This window comes from Chrysoperla carnea, chromosome 1 (genome assembly GCF_905475395.1).
Source record: "Chrysoperla carnea chromosome 1, inChrCarn1.1, whole genome shotgun sequence".
NCBI lineage: Eukaryota > Metazoa > Arthropoda > Insecta > Neuroptera > Chrysopidae > Chrysoperla > Chrysoperla carnea.
The window spans coordinates 25,780,428-25,803,223 of NC_058337.1; the positions used below are offsets into that span (position 1 = coordinate 25,780,428).

The 22,796-nt window shown below is 30.3% G+C and overlaps 1 protein-coding gene across 1 annotated transcript in view; it reads left to right on the plus strand.

Annotated features, from left to right (window-relative positions):
* Positions 1–22,322, plus strand: part of LOC123296291 (nucleolar protein 4) — a 133,473-nt gene extending 111,151 nt beyond the window's left edge. The window contains exons 4-12 of the mRNA XM_044877788.1: positions 14,961–15,015; positions 16,895–16,969; positions 18,631–18,833; positions 19,106–19,252; positions 19,630–19,836; positions 20,264–20,410; positions 20,481–20,668; positions 21,613–21,863; positions 21,933–22,322. Of these exons, the coding sequence (XP_044733723.1) occupies positions 14,961–15,015; positions 16,895–16,969; positions 18,631–18,833; positions 19,106–19,252; positions 19,630–19,836; positions 20,264–20,410; positions 20,481–20,668; positions 21,613–21,863; positions 21,933–22,117 (1,458 nt within the window). The 3' untranslated portion in view covers positions 22,118–22,322. The remainder of the gene's footprint in view (positions 1–14,960; positions 15,016–16,894; positions 16,970–18,630; positions 18,834–19,105; positions 19,253–19,629; positions 19,837–20,263; positions 20,411–20,480; positions 20,669–21,612; positions 21,864–21,932) is intronic.
* Positions 22,323–22,796: the final 474 nt, after the last annotated feature.

Here is a 22,796-nt window from a genome sequence, read left to right on the forward strand (position 1 = left end):
AAAACCGTCATTTATAATTCTATAAGTGTGACGTATTCGCTCCGTACATGAGTTTTATTTCAGGCGGCTACCATAGCAAACGATACACTACTTTATTATTATACTTGTATATGGACATATAAGTCTATGGATTGTAAATACGGTTTACATTACAAATTTAATATTATATTCTAACAAATTTAAATAAGTAACTATGTAAAAACAATTATGTATGCAATTTCGTCTCTTATTTTCACAATTTCTAATGTGATAATTTCTAATTTGACATTTACTATATCATTTACACATGTAAACAATTGAAAATTAGTCGTTGCAGACTCTTTTATCGCCACTGTAAGCGCTGACGTCGATATGATTCTCCATATCATAGCTGGGTACAGAGTCAATATTATTAAATTGTAACATAGTATTTTATTTTATTTTCACGTTAGACGTGACAGTTACAAGGAGGACATTGTTAACTTGTAAATAGTCTGGCCATATTAATATTATTATTGTTATTGGTAGATATGTGTGTTCTGTTTGTATGCGCTCCATAACATAATAATACATAAACACTTTGTCGTCTGCCAATCAGTGTGAATTTAACCCATTTCACTTATAGTGGTTACTATGTATGTATGGAAATCATTAATGTAATGTGTTATTGTAAAAGCTCCGATTTCATGGTTAATATTATTAGCATTTTCCAACACTATCCAAATGTGTTTGAATTTTCGAAATTTTAGTTTACCCCTTAGTTTACGACGGTACTCAAATGTACCACTTTTTTTTATACTTTTATTTTCCTACCCAATGAAACCACAAAAAAAAAGATAAACAAATTTCTATTGCTATTTCCCTGAAAGTTGCTAATGAAAGTTGCAAACGCATTCAAGCTCTGACAAATCACGATTAAATTTTCATTGATTTTGGTAATTTTCAAAAATTTGCTATTTAAAATTTTTTTGCGTCTTTCGTGCTTTATTTTTTCTATTTTTTAGTAAGTTAACTTCAAACAAAAAATCAAATTAAAAGTTTGTTAATATTCAAGTTCAGATGTCGATCGCAAAAATCTAAAGTACCTACTCTACTTGAAAATTTTAGGGGCCTTCATCATATTTATTCTAGAAAATAGTTCCAGAACGAGGAAAAAAAAGTTATTGATTAAATAAATTTTGGTAATTTTCAAAAATTTTGAACGATTTCTTAAAAATAATTTTTTGAGTTGTTCTATGGGTGGGGTTCCTAAAACATGATAAACTAAAAGATTTTCACAGAAAATTTGAAAAAATTTTCTTTTTGGGCAACCCTAATATATACGAGCAACTAGCAACGTCATTAAAAAGTTAATTTCAAGCTGCATTTGAGTTATCGCTTTTTTAACGGCGAATGATTTAAACCCGACGTACTATTAAAATAGTACGAACTCACAAAAAAAAAAACAGCGAAAATTGAGGATTTTAAAATCTTTTTTAGACAATTGCTAGACAGCTTTTCTGATGATAACACCTCACCAGATTTTATTCTAATAATTTAGCATTAGCCATGGAATGTTAAAATTTTTGAATTAGAATCATTGTAACATCCAGCTTTGCTTCTCCCATTTTATTCTACCTTGTACGTTTCGAATTTCAAGTGACTTACATTTAATAAGCCTGTAAGAAAGTTTTTTGGCACCAATATCAAATTTTTATTATTTGAAAATTATTGACACTGGGTTTGTGACTCCCGTTTTGTGACTTATTCTTACATAACGATGAATTTATTTCATGAAAATTATTTGAATTCTACATAAGAATGAAATAAATTAAGCAACTCATTTGTCCATACTAGGATTTATTTCAAAATTGTCGGATTTCATAATATTCTGTGTTCATGGGTTACCTCCCAGCCACACTCTCTCATAGTATCCTGGCCGAGTATACTGGCCAAAGTGAAACACTTACCATACTTTCATCTTACTTCGGAGGTATCTTAGTCCTATAGTTGACATAGAAGTGGAAACAGTTGCTGTGGTAGCCCTCTGTACATTATAACACAACTATTGAGCTGAACTACACGATGACGGGCGATGATACTTGCCCGTAATCGCGCGGAAGCCTCGTGCTGCCTTTGACTCGGGTACATAAAACCCCTACTTTAGCGAGTCGGAAAAGGCGAAGCAAGGACAGAGAGACACCACAAGTATCACGTCTACATTCTCGTTCTTCGCCCAACATCGTGCAACTTCGCAAGAGTATGGAGCAGGATTTTCACACATACTCTTGCCATACGTATAAATTTATTCGACGACATTCATATCCCCTATTTTTTTTAAATGGTGTAGCGTAAATAAATACATTCATGACCAATTGCTTGATATAATTATGAATGTGTTAAATGAAATTCGTATGCTTAACAATAATGAAATTTTATGATTTAGCTGCGTGTTTAATATCAGACATTATACACTATTATCAAACTTATCCATAACATATAACGAGTACATACGATTTGATTAAATTGCCTATTGTGTTTCATCTTTATCATTATTTCAATCTGAAATAACCTCTATTGGGATGAAAAACGTACATTTAAAGAAAACCAGTATTTATTGATAAATATCTAAAATTTTGTAATTAGATTCAATTTTTGAAAGATGTACCTAGCCATTTCTTAATTATAATTATCAGTAAGTCATTAACATAAAGTGTTGTTTGACATCTGCCAATAGATCTTAATGTCAAGAGTATGTTAGAAGTATGTTATATTGAAATGCGAAAAAAATTTAACAAACATGAGACTGTGCTAGCGGTGATAAAGTTGTCTGCCACTTTCGTACAATCTGGCATACTAATATCTTCTGTAAAAGCCGTAAGACATCTTCTGTATTCGAATACTGTACTCTACGTGTACGGCATTGTATGATTGTAAACTCAAAAGTAGAGATTGAAAAGAAGGGAGTACGGATACTCATTCAACATACGACCATTACTCGATTTTTCTTATCTCCCACAAAACTTGTTCTTTTGTCTATTGCATTTTGAGTTATTTACTAGTTGATTAAGTTTAAACAATTCGATTGGCATAACTCGATGAAAACGTTTCCTATAAATTGCAGATATCCCAATGCTATTTGTTTTTCCCGCTATGATTTTTGATGTGTTTATCAATACACATTCTTGAACCAGCATCTTATTTAGTACAGGCATAAACGCTATGTTTGTTGTCACACTGCTCGTCTATTCTTAACCTATTTTGTCATTATAACAAATATTGCTAGTATGCCATTAGTAGCATCAGTGACATTAAACTGTTAAATTGTACTATTCGCCGGAAGTATTGTGAATATCACCAGTCAGTATGCGCCTAATACTAAGACTGACATCGGCTCATGTGCCTTAACTGTTGCTCAGATTCCGATACATTGAATGGTAAATTCATCTATGATTAAAATTTTATAGCAAATGAAAATCATCGAAAACATAATACACTATTGCGTTCACGCCTATACTTACATCGTGATATCGGCAAAAAATTTCTCAATATATCATAATAGGTTTCTTAGCTTAGAAGTTTAGTTCCTATTTATCTATCTTAGAAAGTGTAAAATGTTGAGAAGATTTCAAGATATTACCTCCTTTGTTTGTCCAATAGGCTTTTATTCCAGGAATCTAGCTTTCCTAAACATAACAGTTAATTCTGACTTTCGGCGAATAGGAATTAAAAGAACGGTAAAGGAATTACATAGGAATGATAGCCAAGCAATATGTTCTTTCATAATTTAACATACAATTTTAACTAAAAGTTTACAAAATAAGGGTTAACTTATGCAATAGGCGTCTTTAAGTCAATTTTCTTTTCCTATATGTAAAAGTAAGTTTAAGCACCGTGGCATCAGTTTTGCGCGGTACAGACGAGTGCAGGTAAGAATATGAGAGTCACTCTCCTTGGTGTCTCACCTCTGCACCAGCAAATATGTGCGGCCTGGTACCTGGATACTAACTCTGCATAAGTATTCAAAGCTAATTACATAAATGAAGTTCAGAAGAAAAGTTAGTATCCAGCAACGCCGTACATATTTGCTGGTGCAGGAGTGTGACATTCATATTCTCGCCTGTATCGCTCAAAACTGATGCCAGAGTGCTTAAAATTACTCTTACATATAGGAGCATCTTTTTCAACATGATTCCTGGTGAGTCGAAAGATTTTAGTATTGGCTTGTAGTCTATAAAGTTATCAAAAGTTTTTGGTTGAACTAATAAATCATCTTGTATTTCGATTGCATAATAAAGATAATTATCCAAAGGTCGTTATTATTATTATTTATATATTTTCGTACCTTCATAGCATCGTGGCTACACAACTATGACGTCAATTTCATAATAATTAATTATTACATGCACATGTGAATTTAAATATTATTTTATAGATTTGCTTCCCCTTTTCTTCATTTGACTAAATTTAATCATCAAAATTATCAGCATATCATACGATCATCCATTATTTTGGTTTCGTTTTTTTGTTTTTGTTATCTTTTTTTTGGAAAAGTTTATATTCAATGAATGTAATTTATGAAGGATTGTTAAGATGGCAAGAATTGGCATCGAATCTAGAAAATAAAAGTACGTGGTTCTAAAACCAGCAGAAAAGATTATTCAGACCTTTCGATTATGAATTTTTCACCTATAACTTGAAGTGGATTATTTCATGTCGATTTCAAGAGATATTTATCATTAAAGTTGTATCGTTGTTTTTAGGTGATAAATAATAATCTTTTGAGTCTTCAAACTATAGTTCCTTCATGTTGGTTCCTTTTGGAGTTTCTACGCTTTTGTATCATTTTTGAAGCTTCTTAGCCTTTGAATACTGTTGTGTAATTCATTTTTACTGATTCCACAAGTTTAATTTGTGCCGCTGCTGCAATAGGGGAGTAAAATTGATCATAAATACACTATATATATATATAATATATATCAAGGTATACTAATTTTAGTCCCGTAACTTAGAAATATTGATGATACGAACCAAATTTTGGTGTAGGTGTTCGTAAAATCAACTAATTAGTCCATTTCCGTTTGTCCGTCCGTATACACGATAACTCAAAAACGAAAAGAGATATCAAGTTGAATTTTTATAGCATGCTCAGACCGTAAAAAGTGAGTTGGAGATCGCAAATGAGCAATATAGGTCAATTGAGTCTAACCCATCTTGTAAACCGTTAGAGATAGAAATGTTTAAATGTAAAAAAATTTCCTTTTAAAAAAATTATTATTTCCCGTTAGGGGGCAAATTAGGATAACCATAACTATAAAAGATTAAGAAATAAAAATTTGTAGGTAGCTTTAACTAGTGGTCTTGTGAAAGATTTTCAAAATACAAAAAAAAGTTTTTAGAAAATACTTCGAAAAATTTTCGACATTTTCAAAACTAGGAAGGCGGCTGGTAGACCACCATAACTGTGTTTATTTTTTATTTTTAAACTTCTATAATTTATTAAAAATAATGCAAGCCCTGATATTGAACATTGTCTATACAGGGTATTTCAACAATTAACTCAGTCAGTTGTTTATTTTCACTTGTTTAACATCACATCTGACATATCTACAATTTAGAAGTTAAAGCTTCAAGTTGTAAGGAAAATTTGAAAACCTATACTTTAGGATTTAGGCAATTTTAGGAAACCATTATACTACTGCTTAGAGAATTGAAAACTTTTATCATGTTTAATTAAATTATGCCAGTGCATATAGTTCTTAAGACCATTCTTGCCATTTTTGTTATCCACATTCTCCGTTTATGCATTCATTGACTGAACTGTCTACAAAATTAAATCTTTTTGTTCCAGATTATAACAAATCAAAAATATTAAAATATAAAACAAACATGATATGTTGCAATTCTGAACTGAATTCCATAAAACATTCATTAAAATTTTCCGCGTAATTCAAATTTTATATGTGATATTAGCTACCTGAGTATATAGAGTATAATTCTACTCAAACTTATTACAATTATTGTCCAAAAAAAAATTAAATTGTGTGCGTGATTGAAATTAGTGTATAAAAATAAACTTGACTTCATCGCTATTGCTAAAAGACAACCAGACAGTGTGTACGAAAATATGGCTGCAAAACGTAAAGCCTCAGCGATAATCCAACATCATAAGGTAAAATTTTTTTTCATCGTATTTTATGTAAACCCGTACCACTATATAGTCCAAGATCCTATAACAGTAAATAATGCGTCATAAACCAACTGAAAAAAAAAAGATCATGGTAGTAAAATAACTAAGTACCTAATGAGATAATATACCAATAAATGTTTACTTTTTTTATAGAATTTGAAGAAAGGTAAAAGAAAATTTACCGGTTGAATAAAAGCATCTGTTTCAAATGTACACTATATACCTAAAGTAAATAACGTCTAGTTATGGTAAATAATATCTAATTTTAAAAGCTAGCCACAGAAAAATTTCTATAAGGATGGGAAATTAAATCAAGGTTCCTTACTAGACTGACAAATACTAACAGAATATTATTTATTAATAGGGTATTGATTATAACAGAAAGATATTTATTAATAGGCTATTGATTATGTCTTAAAAAAACAGGGCAATCAGGAACTAAGACGTTTACAGATTTTTATTGCAGGAATCGTTCAATGAGTTATTAAAAAAGAAAAAACCGCGGAGTGCTATTAAATTAGATGGTGGAATTTGAAGACAGGGATGAAAAATCACCCCTTTTGGTTTTTTCCAAATACCTCGTAAACTAAGCAAAATTTCAAGAAATTTTATGTAAAACTTTATATACAAATAATTTTTCACATTTATCCCCTTCAAAACTTTAGCCTTGTTAGATTAGACTAGCTCCTGTTGCAACTAAAAGCTTCCTTACTTATTTTTACGTAACTATCTTATGATAAGGACGTTCATCTACCAACCTGTTTTGCTATGTGCGTTCATAGGGAAACAGTCTGTAAATATTAAATTAAAAGAAAAATCGAAAAATTTTTGTATCGTTATCGATATTACTTTTTCGAAATGCAGTAGAACGCCGATTATCTGAATTAATTGGGACCAGGGTCGATTCCGATAATCGGACATAAACTGATAATGCTATTGAGTTGGTAACTCAATGCTATTGAGTTGAATAAAAAACAAACATTCCAATGTCGCAAAACATGTAGTGTGCATCTAGCTTTCAAGCATAACAATTGAAATATATCTGGACTCCAACGCGTTCCAACTTGTTACAACAAAACAAAACAAAAATTATATACTAGTTGGTATTAATTTTTTATATTACGCTGATTCGGTTAATCGGCGTTCTACTGTACTTATCGATTTATATTTTCCATTTAGTCCCATGTCTAACCTTGCTTTTTGTCACTTTTTAAAATTCAACGAAATTAATTCGATAACAGTTATATTTTCTCTTTCTTAAATCATTCAAAATCATTTAAACTTGTATATTGTTATAATTTTTTTTATTTCTTTACTAATATCGTTCATGAATGTTCATTCTTAACTTTCTGTGAAAAACCCATTTCGAAACCATTTGGTATCATGCACTCATGTTTACAAACAATGGCGGATATTTGGAATCGGGGTACCTACCTAAAAACGGAAAGATTCATCGCATTTTTATCTTACCTCTATGCTACTACGTAAACAGACCTAGAACACTAGGTTTCCGTAAGCAGTGTAAATTTGAAAGAGATTGATGTTTTAAGGTTTTTGCTGATCTTCTGAAGCCAGAAAATCACTAAAAATAGCGACTAAGAAATATTAATTAACTATCTTTATCATAATCATATTATCTTCGTCGACTGAAATATAATAATATAATAATAATAATAATGGGGTTTAACCTCCGTTTCTCTGACATATACGCCTATAACAGAGGCCACCCACATCATTATTTGTGAATCTTTATTTATTTAATTACAAATTATATTTACAATTACATTTTTGATGTGGGTGGAGTCGGTTACTACGTTCTTATTCAAGCGACGACAATGTGATCAATTCTGCACTCCCATTAATTATAATTGTTCACACTGCCGCTGCCTGGATTCGAACCCGCAACCTAAGTCTAAGTAAACTAACGGTCTATAACTAATGCCTTAGACCGCTCGGCCACTTAGGCTCGTCGACTGAAATAAAAGTATTAAACCTCCAAAAAATTAAATTACATAGAATGAAGAATGAAGAATTATTCTCTAGATATTGAGAATACCTAGTCCTTCTATCCAAAATTGCAATTAGAAAAATTTTACTTCTTTTTCTTTTGGGAGACACGAGCTTTTTCTTATAATCCGGCGTTATGATTTCCCATAATTTATATATTTTTTAAGTATTTTATGACGTATTACTTACTGCCAAGGGAGTTTAAAAGTAATACTTCTCTTAAGTGATGAAACCCGATTCAAAGTACTTTTGCAATTGTGTTCGGATGTATGTATGTATGTATGTGTGTGTGTGAGTGTATCCAATGTATGTGCATCGATCAAATTGTGTACGGATTTACGACACCAGTTTTATTATTGAGAGAGTGTTTGGAGAAGTCATTTTTGTAAACCAGTTTTTATCTTTTTACAATATAGAGACTTTAATAGCGATCACAGGCGACAATATAAAAACTTTATACGTCTTACAGGATGGTCTGTAACTGTAAGCAATGTTTCTCAAGAAGCTATCGCAACGCTTACTTAGAATAGTTAGAATAATATTTCTGTCTCCTATAAGATGCAATTAATTCGTTTTTAACCGACTTCAAACAAAAAAGGAGGAGGTTATCAATTCGACTGTATTTTTTTACCTCAGAAAAGTGTGTTACCTCAGAACTTTCGACTGGGTGAACCGATTTTGATGATTCTTTATCTATTTGAAAGCTGGTGCTTACCGTGTGGTCCTATTTCATTTTGGTCCAGTTCTGACAACGGCATCCATGAAAAAACCATAAAAGTTTTAAATTTGCATTAAGTATGCATGACAAGAGAGCGAATAACTCAATATCACGGCAACCGATTTCGATGATTCTTTTCTTAGTGACAAATTAGTACTTCAGATTCAGTAAAAATCACAAAATTAAAAAAACTTTTAACAAAAAGAAAACCGACTTCAAAGAAAAAACTTTTCCAAAACTAATTAATATGTACGAAAAAGTAAAAAAATAACGATAATATAATGTAGTTAAAATTATTGTTATTTTTGGAGTCGGTGTCAGCCAAGCTAATGTAGCAAACTGTTCTGTCAGAGTTGTTTCCTTGGCTGACCCCGACTACAAAAATAACAATAATTTTAACTACATTATATTATGGATATTTTTTTTACTTTTAAGTGCTTATTAATTTGTTTTGGAAAAGTTTTTCCTTTGAAGTCGGTTTTCTTTTTGTTAAAAGTTTTTTTCAATTCTAGAGATTGAATCATGGTATTTTTATTTAATAAAAACGATTTCATGTGAATGAACTTATTTTCATGATAAAAATTATGCTATTTTCTTTTGCAAAAAATATTTTCCAGTCATCTCACAAACCATATCAAACTGTTAATTTTTGTTAATGTATCTATACATGATTCATAAACATTTTTTACTCCAAAGTGTCTTACTTTTGCTGATTCAAGAAATGTTTAACAAAAAATGAGTTTCATCGATTTTTTAATGAATAAAAGATTAAAAACTCATGTGCCTTGCTAAAACTAACAGTTTGGTGTGTGTTTGCGGTATGTAGGTATGATTGTATCGTATATTTTAAAATAAAACGAGGTTTTATTTTTACCTCGAATAGGCGTTCATTTATATGAAATTATTCTGATATATTATACCGTTTTGTTTCTATGCCAATTTAATAATATATAACTTAACACCTAGACTACAATAATCCTATACTAAAATTTTTTGGGTGGAATGACCCACCAAGACCCACCTGTATGTAAAAGTAATTTTAAGCACCATGGTGTCAGTTTTACGCGGGACAGGTGAGTACAGATGAGAATTGAATGTGTCAGCCTTTGATGTCTCACATCTGAATCAACAAATATGTACGGCGTTGCTGGATACTATCTCTGAAAAGTATTCGAACGGAACTACATAAATACAAAAATAAATCACTTAGGGCTTCGGAAATTGACGGGAAATCAAAAAAATTGTTTAACTTCCGATGCCGAAATTACCGGATTTATTTCTGTACGGCATTTATATAATTCGCTTCAAATACTTATGCAGAGTTAGTACCCAGCAACGCCGTAGATATTTGCTGATGCAGGAGTGAGTCACCAAGGGAGGTAACATTCAATTCTCTCCTGTAGTCACCTGTATCGGGCAAAACTGGCGCAATGATGTTTAATCTTTCTTTTACATATAGGTGCATTTTTTCAACATGATTCCTGGTGGGTCATTTTACGAAAAATTTTTGCATGGGATTGTAGTCTAACCCTTTAATTTGTAACGGTATGTCAATATGATGAAAGCGCAAATCAGTGCCTATATATCTATAATGATAGACTTCACGAATAGAAAAGTGAAGTTAGCTTTTAAAATCTTTGCTAGTATGCAAGATATGAACGTTCCTAATGTTTAAAATTCCTAATTAAACAAGAGAAAGATACCCACTAGTGGCGTAATATGTGGGTATCTCCATAGAGATTACACATAAAATTTTGTTTTGCTAAAAGGAGATAGGCAACCTTTGAATGCAATCTTTAATTGCTTAGAACTTCCTCGTTTTTTAACCAATTTTAATTTCACTCTCTAATTTTGTCATAGTATCAAGTCTAGTTTTACATTTTTATGGGTAATATATCTAATTCAACATCAGGAGTATCCCCTATTGGACACCAAACTTAATGTTCCCAACGCTTTTACCTTATCCAACACTTTGAAAATTAAAATTTTTTATTTTCGGATAATTAGTATTTCGGTTTTTTTCTTTTTTTCGAGTTTAAATAACCTTTTTATTTGAATATCGTCCTCAATGAGTATTCATAAATTTGAAATTTGACACGCTTAAAGATTTTTGTGAACCCCCTGTAAAAGAAGACTCCAACTATGAAAATTTTTGTGAAAGAAAATAATATTTGGCACTAACTGAACAACACCCTGTTAAATTTTCAATCGTTCTGAGATTACTGTCAAATACTTGCCTCATACTATCAAATACTTGCCTGTTTCTATGTAGAAAAGATATACAAGTATTAACAGGAGGCCATCCTATATATATCGCATACGCAAAATATCTTTGTCGTTCACATAAAAACGACCACTCACAGTTTGTAATCACTAAACCATTTTTATGTTCGCGATATTCATATATATTATATTTTTAACACATAACGAACGAAGTACTGGTATTATAGTGGTATTACTATACCTACATAAGTACATATGCAGTGCAGACTGTATGTAGAATTGTAGAAGAAGGTTATTACTTTACCACCGCAGTTCAATTTGAACAATGGAATTCAATACAATATATATTTTATGACAAAAACTATTTATATTATAAAGTACTACTTTAAAAAATCAATTGAAAATTTGAAAAATCAATCGTAGAACTCTAAGCAAAGGATTATAACTGACTGAAAGTTCAAATTTCAATGGTTTATACAATACAGAGTGATCTAGAATCGTTGCACATAAATGATACTATAATATACAAGATAAAATTATAGAAAAAGTCCTTTATAAAAAGCATTTGGATTTTTTGATACTTAAAGATGCACGAGCACCAAGGCAATTTAAATAAAAAGCTTGATTTTTTTTGTATTAACGATGTTCCAGTATGGTATTTGCAGTTTCTATGTTAAAGCAATGGTACAATTTTTTTTTCGACAGAATTTAACGAAAAATTAAATTTAAGAATTTAATAATGCTTACTATTAATTCCCAAAGTTTCAGAAATTTTGACCGTTTAAAATGGGAAATAATTATGCCAACGTCCCAATTTCGATCAATCTACGTCAAAATTAATATCTCGAAAGTGAAAATTAATTTCTAAATTTTTTTTTTTAGAATTGTATTGTATAATCATTTTTTTCTACTTTTTCTTCAATATATAATAATATCATAAAAAATAGTTGGAGAGACCGGACATTTTACATGCTTTAAATGGGACATGACCCTCAAAATCGCGAACTTTGTCTTTAAATATCTCGCGATCTAAACGGTCAAAAATTATGAAATTTTAGGAATTCATAAATAAAGCTATTATAAACCCGAGAAAAAAAATTCGGCCAAATCTGTCGAAAAGTGATTTCATGCTGGTACTACCTTAAGTTGGAATAAGTCTAAATCAATTCTGAAAATTTTAGGGGGGAATTGCCCGATTATTTAAATAAATGACTAACTTTAAAAGTAGGCATATTTAACATTGGTTTTATGGTAAAACGGTAGATGGATGTTTTCATAGATTTATCTAAAAAAATCGGTGAAAAAAAAAAAAAAAAACGTATTTAAGACCTTATTAAATTATTGAAAACAAAAAAATTCCGTTGAGTCCGACTAATTAAGGATATATGTGCACGATAGTGGGGATACAAATTTAAAAAATATATATATTTTCAATTTTGCTGGTGTAATATGTTATAACTTGACAATATAAGACGAAAAATAAGAATTAAATCTTTCGATATCTGGAGTTGTTTTCAAAATATCGAAAATAGAAAATATCGTATAATTATTTAGCTTTCGATATTTCGAGCCCCAATGCCTAGATCAATTTTTGTATTATAAATAGGTATTTCGACTAGGTACAATGTAATCATCTTTGTATGAATTAGCTAATTGTAATTATTCGACAGATATTGTTTATCTCTCATTTGGTTTCGTCAAATTAGCGACGAATAAGATTTATCTCAGGAGATAATTAAGATTAGCTACTAAAACTGACTATATAATCGAAATACGTATGGTCAAAATCGATTATAATGACACTGAGCGGATTAACAATTATGGTCGTTATAATCAATATGTACATTTTTATATTAAATTGAAATAATGATGTATATGTACACATGTCATTCATTACTGCTGACTAAATCCGAAATATTGGTTTCTTTATCCGATATGCCATTATAACTGATATTTTAAACGAATTCTAATTCGATTTTTTAAACGAAAGGATAAACTAAAAAGTAACCGATGATCTTTAAAATCGGTTCAGTTTGGAGAAGGCTCTAAGGCAAAAGATAATTTAAGCCCTAGGTTTCTTAAATTTTGTAAATATCACTTCTTGTTTGTTTGTAATGGATAAACTCAAAAACAACTAGACCGATTTTAATAATTCATTCAATAATATAAAGCTACATTATCAGCGAGTAACATGAGCCTATGAAGTTGAGAATAAAGGGAAGTGTAAGTGAGGGCAAAGAAAGTGAAGGCTATGAAGCAGTAGTTTTTGTTTTTAAAGTTGAAACTGCCCAGAAAAGCGGCTGGGTAACGGGTAGAGTGAATATATTGGAATTAAGTCGAGATCTTTCAATTTCGTCGTTATTACGGAATTTGACTGTACTTATAATAGACATAAATTGATGAAAGCATTGAAGAGAATTTATAATTTTATTTTTTTTGACCTATAAAAATCGACAGATTGCATACATGTTACTTCATTTAATGTATAGCGTTTTATGCAAAAATTATATTTTTATAGATAGTTACATAACGGTTGGTAATTTTTTTATAATTCAATTATCTAGAGACATCTTGTTTAAGGCTTACTCCTCTTGATTTAGATGTAGGAATGAGATTTGAAAGTTTAGGCTATAATTTAATAAAATTTATACTATGCTTTAATAAAAGCTATTTATCACCTTATTTAATTATAAATTAGAAAAATGGCCTAAGTGCTAGAGCTCTGCTGCTCGAAATTTTTTTATAATTATTATACTATAATTTTTTTTCGTATTCATACGTACGTGTGTTTTAAGTATTTAAAAAAATATTTCTTCATTTGATATCTTTTTAATCTTTTTTTTTGCACGTTTGTCAAACATGATGCAATTATACAAAATTAAATTAAAAATAGGTACTTGTATTATTATCTATATGAATTTTTTTTATCTTAAAACCTAACCGGTCATTGCCATTGCAACAAACTGATAAGCTAAAGTACGCATGTAAAAATAAATATATTAATAATAGGATAAAGTGTTGTACCTGAATGACAATGTACCTAAAATTAATCTTCCTTTTACATGCAAGCAATAGGGCAACCGAGAATATAGTTGTTCGTGAACTTTTTTTGTTTCCAAATAAAATAAAAATTCACTTTTTGGTGAAAAAATTTTCTTTCAAAGTTTATTTATTTACAAGTTGACTATTGTGGTTTCTGTAATCAATCACATTCTACCGAAATCATTGATAGTTGATGGTTAGTTTAGTTTATTATGCTGTATTTCAGTTTAAAACGAGAATGTAAAATTTGAAAAGGCACACTGTAATGTACCTCGGATCAAAACAACGTCTTGTACCATTTAATATACCATAGTCAATAACAGGGTCAATAAATCAAGCAGTTGAAACTGTTACTAGAAGCTTAGAAAAGAAGATACCTTAAAGACAAACTTGAAGGGTTTTATGTTTAAATAACATACTTCCTATATATTTTGCGAGCCGTGGTACAGGATGGTCTCGTTCCTTGAGTCCCATACATATTTGGCTTTTCAACTCTTAAAAAAATTAGACAGTGTATCGGAATAATGGTGTTATTAGGAGAGACTGTTATTATTATTATGTTATATTAAAATAAAAAATATAAATGTGAATTACGATTCAAGGTACAACACTCTCCCATACATATAATATTTATCTTTGGTCGTGTGTTACTAATTAAAAATTAATCATGTTGTTAATTACTTTATAATAAATCTGGGCAATAAAAATTCCTAATCTTGCTTTCATGCTTATACTACTAATAATATTAACTTTAACTTACTTTGCATTAAACTTTTAAATGTTACGCATTTTTTATTAAAAATTTAATTTATTTTATTCTAGGAAAATATGTCTACGCCAGAACCTCCCGAAATTCAAGAAGAAGATCCTTATGCTGGTAAAAAATTGTTTTTTTATAACAAATAATTTAGGAAATATGTGAATGGAAAAAATATGCTGTTAAAGTAATATTCAAATTAAATTTTGATTATAAAATTTCATTTAAATTAAAAGATCCAATAAAAAGTGTTAAATTCATCTTCGAGTCAAAATTTAATTTAATATTTCTGCTTGTTTGCTTTACTTAACTTTGCGCGAATTTCATTTCAAAAAAATATTATATGTCAACAAAGCACAGCTTTTATGTATATTTCATCGAATTCAAATAAAAGAAGAATGTTATTAAATGTTAAAGTTTTAAAGGATTGTTATTTCCCACAAAAGATGGATGTTTGAGAATTGTCATTTTATTCACTTAAAAGAAAAAACGAATATATATGTTACTTTAAATATATGGCAAAAAAAGAATAAACCCGGATTATATAAAATTGAAAAATTTTTGTTGAAACATACACCAAATTAATAGATAGCTCTTTATTTTTACAATGGAAACTTTGGCAACGTGCCTTACCCAAATAAAGACTTCTCGAATGTATGTTTTAAAATTTTAAGGTTTAAGCCAATGTTTAAATTCTGAAATTTAGTCGGTAAAAATCTTCTTTATTTCATTTTATTATTGCAGTCATTTCCTTTCTTTTTTTTACTTAATTCAAAGAAAATTCGCTCGTTTGGCCCGCGCGAATAAACCGCTATTTGCTGAGGAAATATCTAGATTTTATTATGCTATAGCTTCAATAGTTTTTTGTACTACACTGCTGAATTACTTATAAAACTTAATAAGTGATAAAATAAGACCAACTCGAAAATTGGATAATTTTAGAAACATATAACAATTTTTAATCAGGTTATAATAGTTCTTTCTTTTCACAATGAAAAATTTTACAACTTACCTTACCTTTATAAGGAGTGCCCGTTGTATGTTTTGAGATTTTAGAGTTTAAGAGATTGTTTAAGCTCTGAAGTTTTTTTCGATAAAAATCGCCAATTTCTTCTAAAGAGAAGAAAATGACAAAATGATTTTAGCTTTATTTCTTCTCTTTCATTTATTTTGCTTTATAGTTTCATTACTTGAGGCTCTAGAAAACTAAATTATATCAATTTAATCTTAAAAACAGTTTTATTTTTGTACAGCAGAATTTCTTATAAAAATTAATAAGTGATATACGATTTCGTTGAAAATTACACCTACTCATAACAACTGTAGTATTTTCTTAGTTGTTGAAAAAACCATCAATTTAACTGCGTAGATATATAACGATAATTTCTCAAATGTCTTTCTTCGAAATATAGAGATTTTCGAAATGGCTGGATTTGGACATTATAATGATACGGGTAACCCATAATTATAAATAAACTAAATTCTAGGAAAAACAAGTCCTTAGGCATTTCGATTTTACATTAACGAGGTAATCAGTGTTTTGTTAACTGTAATTTTCTACACCAATAAATCTATTACAAATTCGAATTATTATAATGACGTCTCCATTCCTAAAACATATTCTTAGTATCTGTAGTGATCGAAAAAGGGCACTTTTTCTATCCCCCATGGATACTCAAAAACTTCTCTATGAAAACGTACACGTAATGAAATTATTGGTCTAATTTTAAAATAACTAACTGTGATTATCTCATTAAGTGTGGAACAGATCAAAGCGTGTCTAAGGAGTTTTCACCTTAGAATTTGTTTCTCTATAAATCAGTATCATTTTATTGTCTGAATGCGGTTATAACGGAAAACTCTATATTGGCGCATTGTAGTAATGTTTGAAGTAGATACATCGTAGTTAAACACGGTGGATACAATTAGACACAAATCATCCAAAAAAATATTGATTTTCGATTATTGATTGTTATCTCTTGGTTGGTATTATTAATAGGCTCATTGATGAAAGATGGTGACAAACTCAAGATGATATTGCTCGCATGGAATTATCACAATCAAGCTACACAAGGTAAAACATCAAAACACAATCCTCTGGAATCGTTTTTTGTTTTTATTATTTATTTATTTATTTGTTTTGTTGGTTATGTTTTTTTTTTGTTATTTGATATACTTTTATTTTTGTCATTTTGTTTCTTTTTTGGTATTTTTGTTTTTAATTGTAATTGGACTGAAACACACACATTACAAAATAAATACGTACTTGAAACAGAACATAGATATACTTCATTTCAGAGCAATTCAACCATGGTCAGCATTTTTAGTTTAGCAAATATATTTTTATGGCATTTTTTATCACTCCCCGACTGCAAATTTTACACACATAAAAGTAACAAAAGAACTTTTCAGGAACATTATTTTTAGAAAGTAATTTTAAATACCATAGTGGTGTCTATTTATGTACCCACTAGCAGTTACCCACTTCCCTCGTCAATTTCTGTAGGTTCACAATTTCATGGGTTTTAATTTTTTATTTTACCCTATTTTTTTGAAAAATATAATACCCATATGTTACTCGCTGATAATGTAGCTTTTTATAGATAAAAGACTTTTCTAAATCGGTCAAGTAGTTTTTGAGTTTACCCATAACAAACAAATATATGAAAAAAACTTATAATATTAGTTTAGATTTACTTAATTATATTAGTTTAACTGAAGTACACATGCTTACCAATTGTTCCCGCCATTCAAAACGGACATAAACATTAGAGATTCGGAAAATAGAAATCGATTTGCCCCCGTAAGCTCTTCTTTTATTATCGTGGTTAATCAGAATATTCGATGGATTGGTTTGATCACAACTTAAAAATGCTATTAAATTTTTGCAAAAATCACAAAAATAAAAAGCTCTAAATTTTCGACCATTCTAAATTTATTTTGCTTTAGAGATACAAAAAAAAACTTCTTCAAACGAGCTTAATTCACAGCTTAATCCGTAAAACTCATCGAATGCCTCTATTTTTTATTTATTTCACAAACCCATTTTCTATTTCTTTTTGCTGGACCCAATGTGAAAAGCGGGTATTTCTTTTTAGCTATCCGTTTAGGTCAGAACGCTTGAACATGGAGTTTTTGGTTTTATAGACACTCGTTTTGATTGTCCCAGACCACGAAAGTCCGAGGTTTAAACAACAAAGAAATCAAATTGTTGTTTTGTCTTTTAAGAATCACTTACTTGCTCGGGAACAACCTTAAATGGATAATAATTGCAATAAATTTTAAATGATGTTTGATTCAATCACTCCCAAAAAAGTGTAAAAATATTACACAAAAATGAAAATTTGTAAATTAGGTGGGAGTATTAGGAAGTGGTGGAAATGAAAATAATAAAACTAGCGCATACAGGTATTTCATTAGTTTCCAAAGGTTTACTTTAAAGTGAATGTCTTAAAAATCATTTAAAAATGTATTTTACCATTATCATAAAAATATTATACTCTTCGGGGAAAGTATGATATCGCCAACTTTCTGCCTTCGTAAGAATAACTTCCGAAAGAAAAATAGATTTAAGTCCCATTACACATTTACAAACGATACTTTGCAGTCGGGTAAATAGAAATATTTTTAATTTATTTATTTATTTTGATTTTATCATTTTATTTCTTGAGTTTTATCAATACGATCGCAAAATCTAATTTCATCCCAAATGTCGTTATGTTTCCTTCTTTACAGGTGGACGTAATAATGGCAGTGGAGTTGATAGTAACAATGCTCCTGCTGGCGGTTTAATACCAGAACTTCCACAATTGGCTGGTGTAAATCCCGAAGATATGGCAGGTTTATGGGCTAGTTATCATTCAGCACTTGGACTAAATAAAGGTGGACTGTTGAAACCATCAAATACGCCACCGGCACCGTCACATCGGGAGCCAAATGTAAGTAACAATAATGTTAGTTATAGCAATAATATCAAAGTGGAAAAATTGCACTGCGGTAAAATCGAAACGCAGGCTTCTTCTTTCGTTAGCGACTAACGTGTGACGATTGGAAGTAAAATTAGACCCACAGTACACAAGAATGAAATATAGCAGGATTTGTAGCTACATGGACTGAAGCCATTATATTCCGCATCAATGTTGTGTCTTTTAGAACTAATGAAAAATCATTTATACTTTCTGGTATTTAGAATTTGTTTTTAATTTTACAGAGTCCTGTAATGGTAGAAACTGGATCTGCTCATGATGAAACTTCGTCCAGCGGTAACAAGGAAGATGAAGATGACGAAGATGATGAAAGTGATGAAAGAATTGACACGCATTCTCATCATGATCCAGAACGGCTGAAAGCATTTAATGTAAATACAAATTTTAAATTTCGGTTTTCTTTGCCAATTAATAATGAATAATATAATAGTAGCCACTGCCATAGCAGCCAATATTACATATACATAAGGGTTTATCAGAAACCGCACATTACGTGTTTATGATTTCGTGACAACCATCTGACTATATGTAAGTAGGTGCATCTAGCCAGGAATATATAGTATCGCCTGGCTGCTGAAAACAGACTGATTAATATTTTGGTTGCTGCAGCCTGGTACGCTGGACCTTTAACTTTGTATCGTACAAAATGAATCTATATAATTTTTGAGAAAATAAGGTTTTTTACCTGTGATATCAGTTTGAAATCATCAGACATTTTAAGAAACTAAAATATTTTTTTTAATTACAGATGTTTGTAAGACTATTCGTGGATGAAAATTTGGATAGAATGGTACCCATTAGTAAACAACCAAAAGAAAAAATACAAGCAATTATCGATTCATGTACAAGACAGTTTCCAGAATTTGCAGAACGTGCCCGAAAGCGAATACGAACATATTTAAAATCCTGTAGGCGGAATAAGCGTGCACGAGATCCAAGTACACCTTGGGATGCGGTAAATATTTTTTTTTTAATTTTTAGTCAAACGATAATAAACTGATCAATGTGGGTAGAAATTTTGATAGTTGATTTCTTTAACTCATCATTTTGAATTTCAAAAGCACAAAATTACATCTTTTAATAATTTAATTTGTTCAAATAAAAGTTAATATCGCCAACGACACTATATTCATTCATAAGAGCAGTCTTAAAAATGATGCGAGGGTTAAAGAAATTATACCATCTGGAAGAATTATATTATCTAAACATATGTATAATATTCAATTTATTTTATCTATAAGCAAAATCTTTTTGTTGTCGAAATATGAAATATAAACTTATGAGACAAGGATATTGATTATATTTAAGTCAAATAAAAAACAAATCATTTCAATCTCATATTTAATATTTTAATAAAATAAAATTTATTTCTTTACATTTAGACTCGACCAACACCTGCCCATTTAACTTCAGTACAAGCCGAACAAATATTAGCAACAGCCTGTGAGAATGAGAGCATGAATGCAAAACGAATGCGAATGGGAATGGAGCCTGTAAGTCAACCTATGCCAGTGCTTCCTGGAGCAACTGTATGTATATAAAAATTTCATCAATTTAAAAAGCAAGTTAAATTTTAAACCAATTTTTTTTGTAATACAGACAACAGATTCAACAGCACCAGTCACGCCAAATCGAAGTATGGATTTCACAACAAGTGCTGTTACATCTGGAGTAAAAGTTGAAACCACCGAAACGTCCTCATTTACGCCGTCTAGTACACTTACGCCAGTTAGCAAGGGTGGAGGAGGTTTATCGTTAATATCAGATGCAAAATCGCAAGGATTAGGGTGAGATATTTTTTATTGAATAAATTGTGGCCTTAAAATATCTCTTGTGCTTCTCCGTTTAGGTTGTATGATTAATTCTACATCGAGAAAACCTTATTTGAATCTGAATAGATACTCTGGAGCTTCTTTAATTTCTCCACAGAATTTAAAATGATCCTAACTTTTCTTCATGTCTTTGTACATTTTGAATCTTTTTCGATAAAGTCTCTCGAAAAGATCTTTGTTTGATAGCATCATGGATGTCTTTGTATTATGAACATGTCAGTCCTATAGCCTCTGTTAATATTTTTTGTCTCTTGGTCGATAGATCTGCTCCAGTTAATAAACGGAAATATCTTGGACAGAAATCTTATGAATTTCACTCAATTCTCACTCGGGGTAGATTGGTATATTAAAAGTGACTTCTTCTCCAGAGACAGCCCTTGAAGAACACTGAAGTTTTTTGTTATAGCTTTCATAACCATCCAAACAGAGTGACTTATTCGGAGAGTTATTTAATCGGAACTTATTTGGAGAATCTGTCTTAATATTTTCAAACTAGTTTTAAACAACGTAATGCAAACTCAGCTTGACCTATAAAGAAAAGTCACTGTATCCTTCTACCCAGTTTCAGACAAAAACTATTGAATTAATTTTAGTTAAACTTAATTCTGAGTCAATGCCACAGATCGGCTAGGATTTTTCTCTGATATTATTACGTAGGAAAAAAATTAAAAAATCACAAAAGGTAAATTTGAATTTTCTTTATAGAACTTCATCGTAACAGTACGAAAAGTCGCTTTTGCAAGAGTTTAGGATATTAAAGGTATTCTAAGCCTTAAAATTATTTTGAATATTAGAATTGTCACTCTCTGTCCAAGTAAAAACCAGTATCCTGTGTAATTTGTCTATTATATTACACCTGTTCGCCAAAGATGCATAATTTTTATTTATTTCTTGTTTAGAATAACAGCAAATAGTCTAGTAACATCGTCCGTAACAACAATGAATGGATTAGCAGCTGGCGGAGTTGGTAGTACTGTTGGAACTGCAGCACCCACTGCAATGTATAGACCAAATTTTACGCAAGCATTTCAAAGAGCTGGAGCGACTGGTCCATATCCACCAACAAGTGCGATATTTCCATCCACCAACACACAACAAGCAGCATTTAATCTTGCAGCTGTATCACAAAATTCCAGTTTATTGCCAAACGGTCAGATCAATAACAATATTCTAATATTAAATATTTTAATTCAGTCAATTAATTTAATTTTTATGTTAGGACCAACAGACTTGAGTATGAAACAAGGACCACAACCACAAAAGCCATTATTAACGCACAAATTAAGCGGTGGTGAAATGACAGCTGTGCGACAACTCATTACTGGATACCGAGAAAGTGCAGCATTTTTATTACGATCCGCTGACGAACTCGAACAACTTTTATTGCAACAGCAACAACAATAGAATTATGTTTAGATATATTGAAAAATTGATATTGTTTGTGTGTTTTACAAATGAATTTATAGTCAAAAGCAAAAATACAAAATTTATTTTTATTTAAAACAATCTATGGAGCATGTGTGAGGGCGTGTGTGGGAGGAAATCTCCTTTGATTGAATGTGTTGTGCAATACTTTTAAGTTAAAAATTTTGCGTAAAGCTACGAAAATATATACAGAGTCTTTATACTCAAGAATTATTTATATTTTAGAGAAAATTATCTTGATCCGTAAAATACAGATACATACGTAAATTATAGATACGTAAGTTACAGATACGTACGTACATACTGTTGTATTTACAATTATTTAATAGAAAAAAAAACCATCTGAATTTGCAACGATTTGGAAGTAAAACATGATTCTGTTCTGCCAATGCATAGGACTCTGTGAGTTACTATATCACTACATACATCCACGTCTGCCTAGTAATTTAGTATTATTAAGGCTTAAAGAAATATCCCTCATTTAACAGACCTCACGTTCGGCACCAATTATAACATTTTCAAAACAATCAGAAATATAAGTCTCTAAAATATATATAATCTTTGTTCTAAATACTGGCGTTCAAAGACTCTCTGAAATAACATCGATTATGTAGACGTATGACTTTTTCCTAATCTTCATCACTCCTATATATAACCT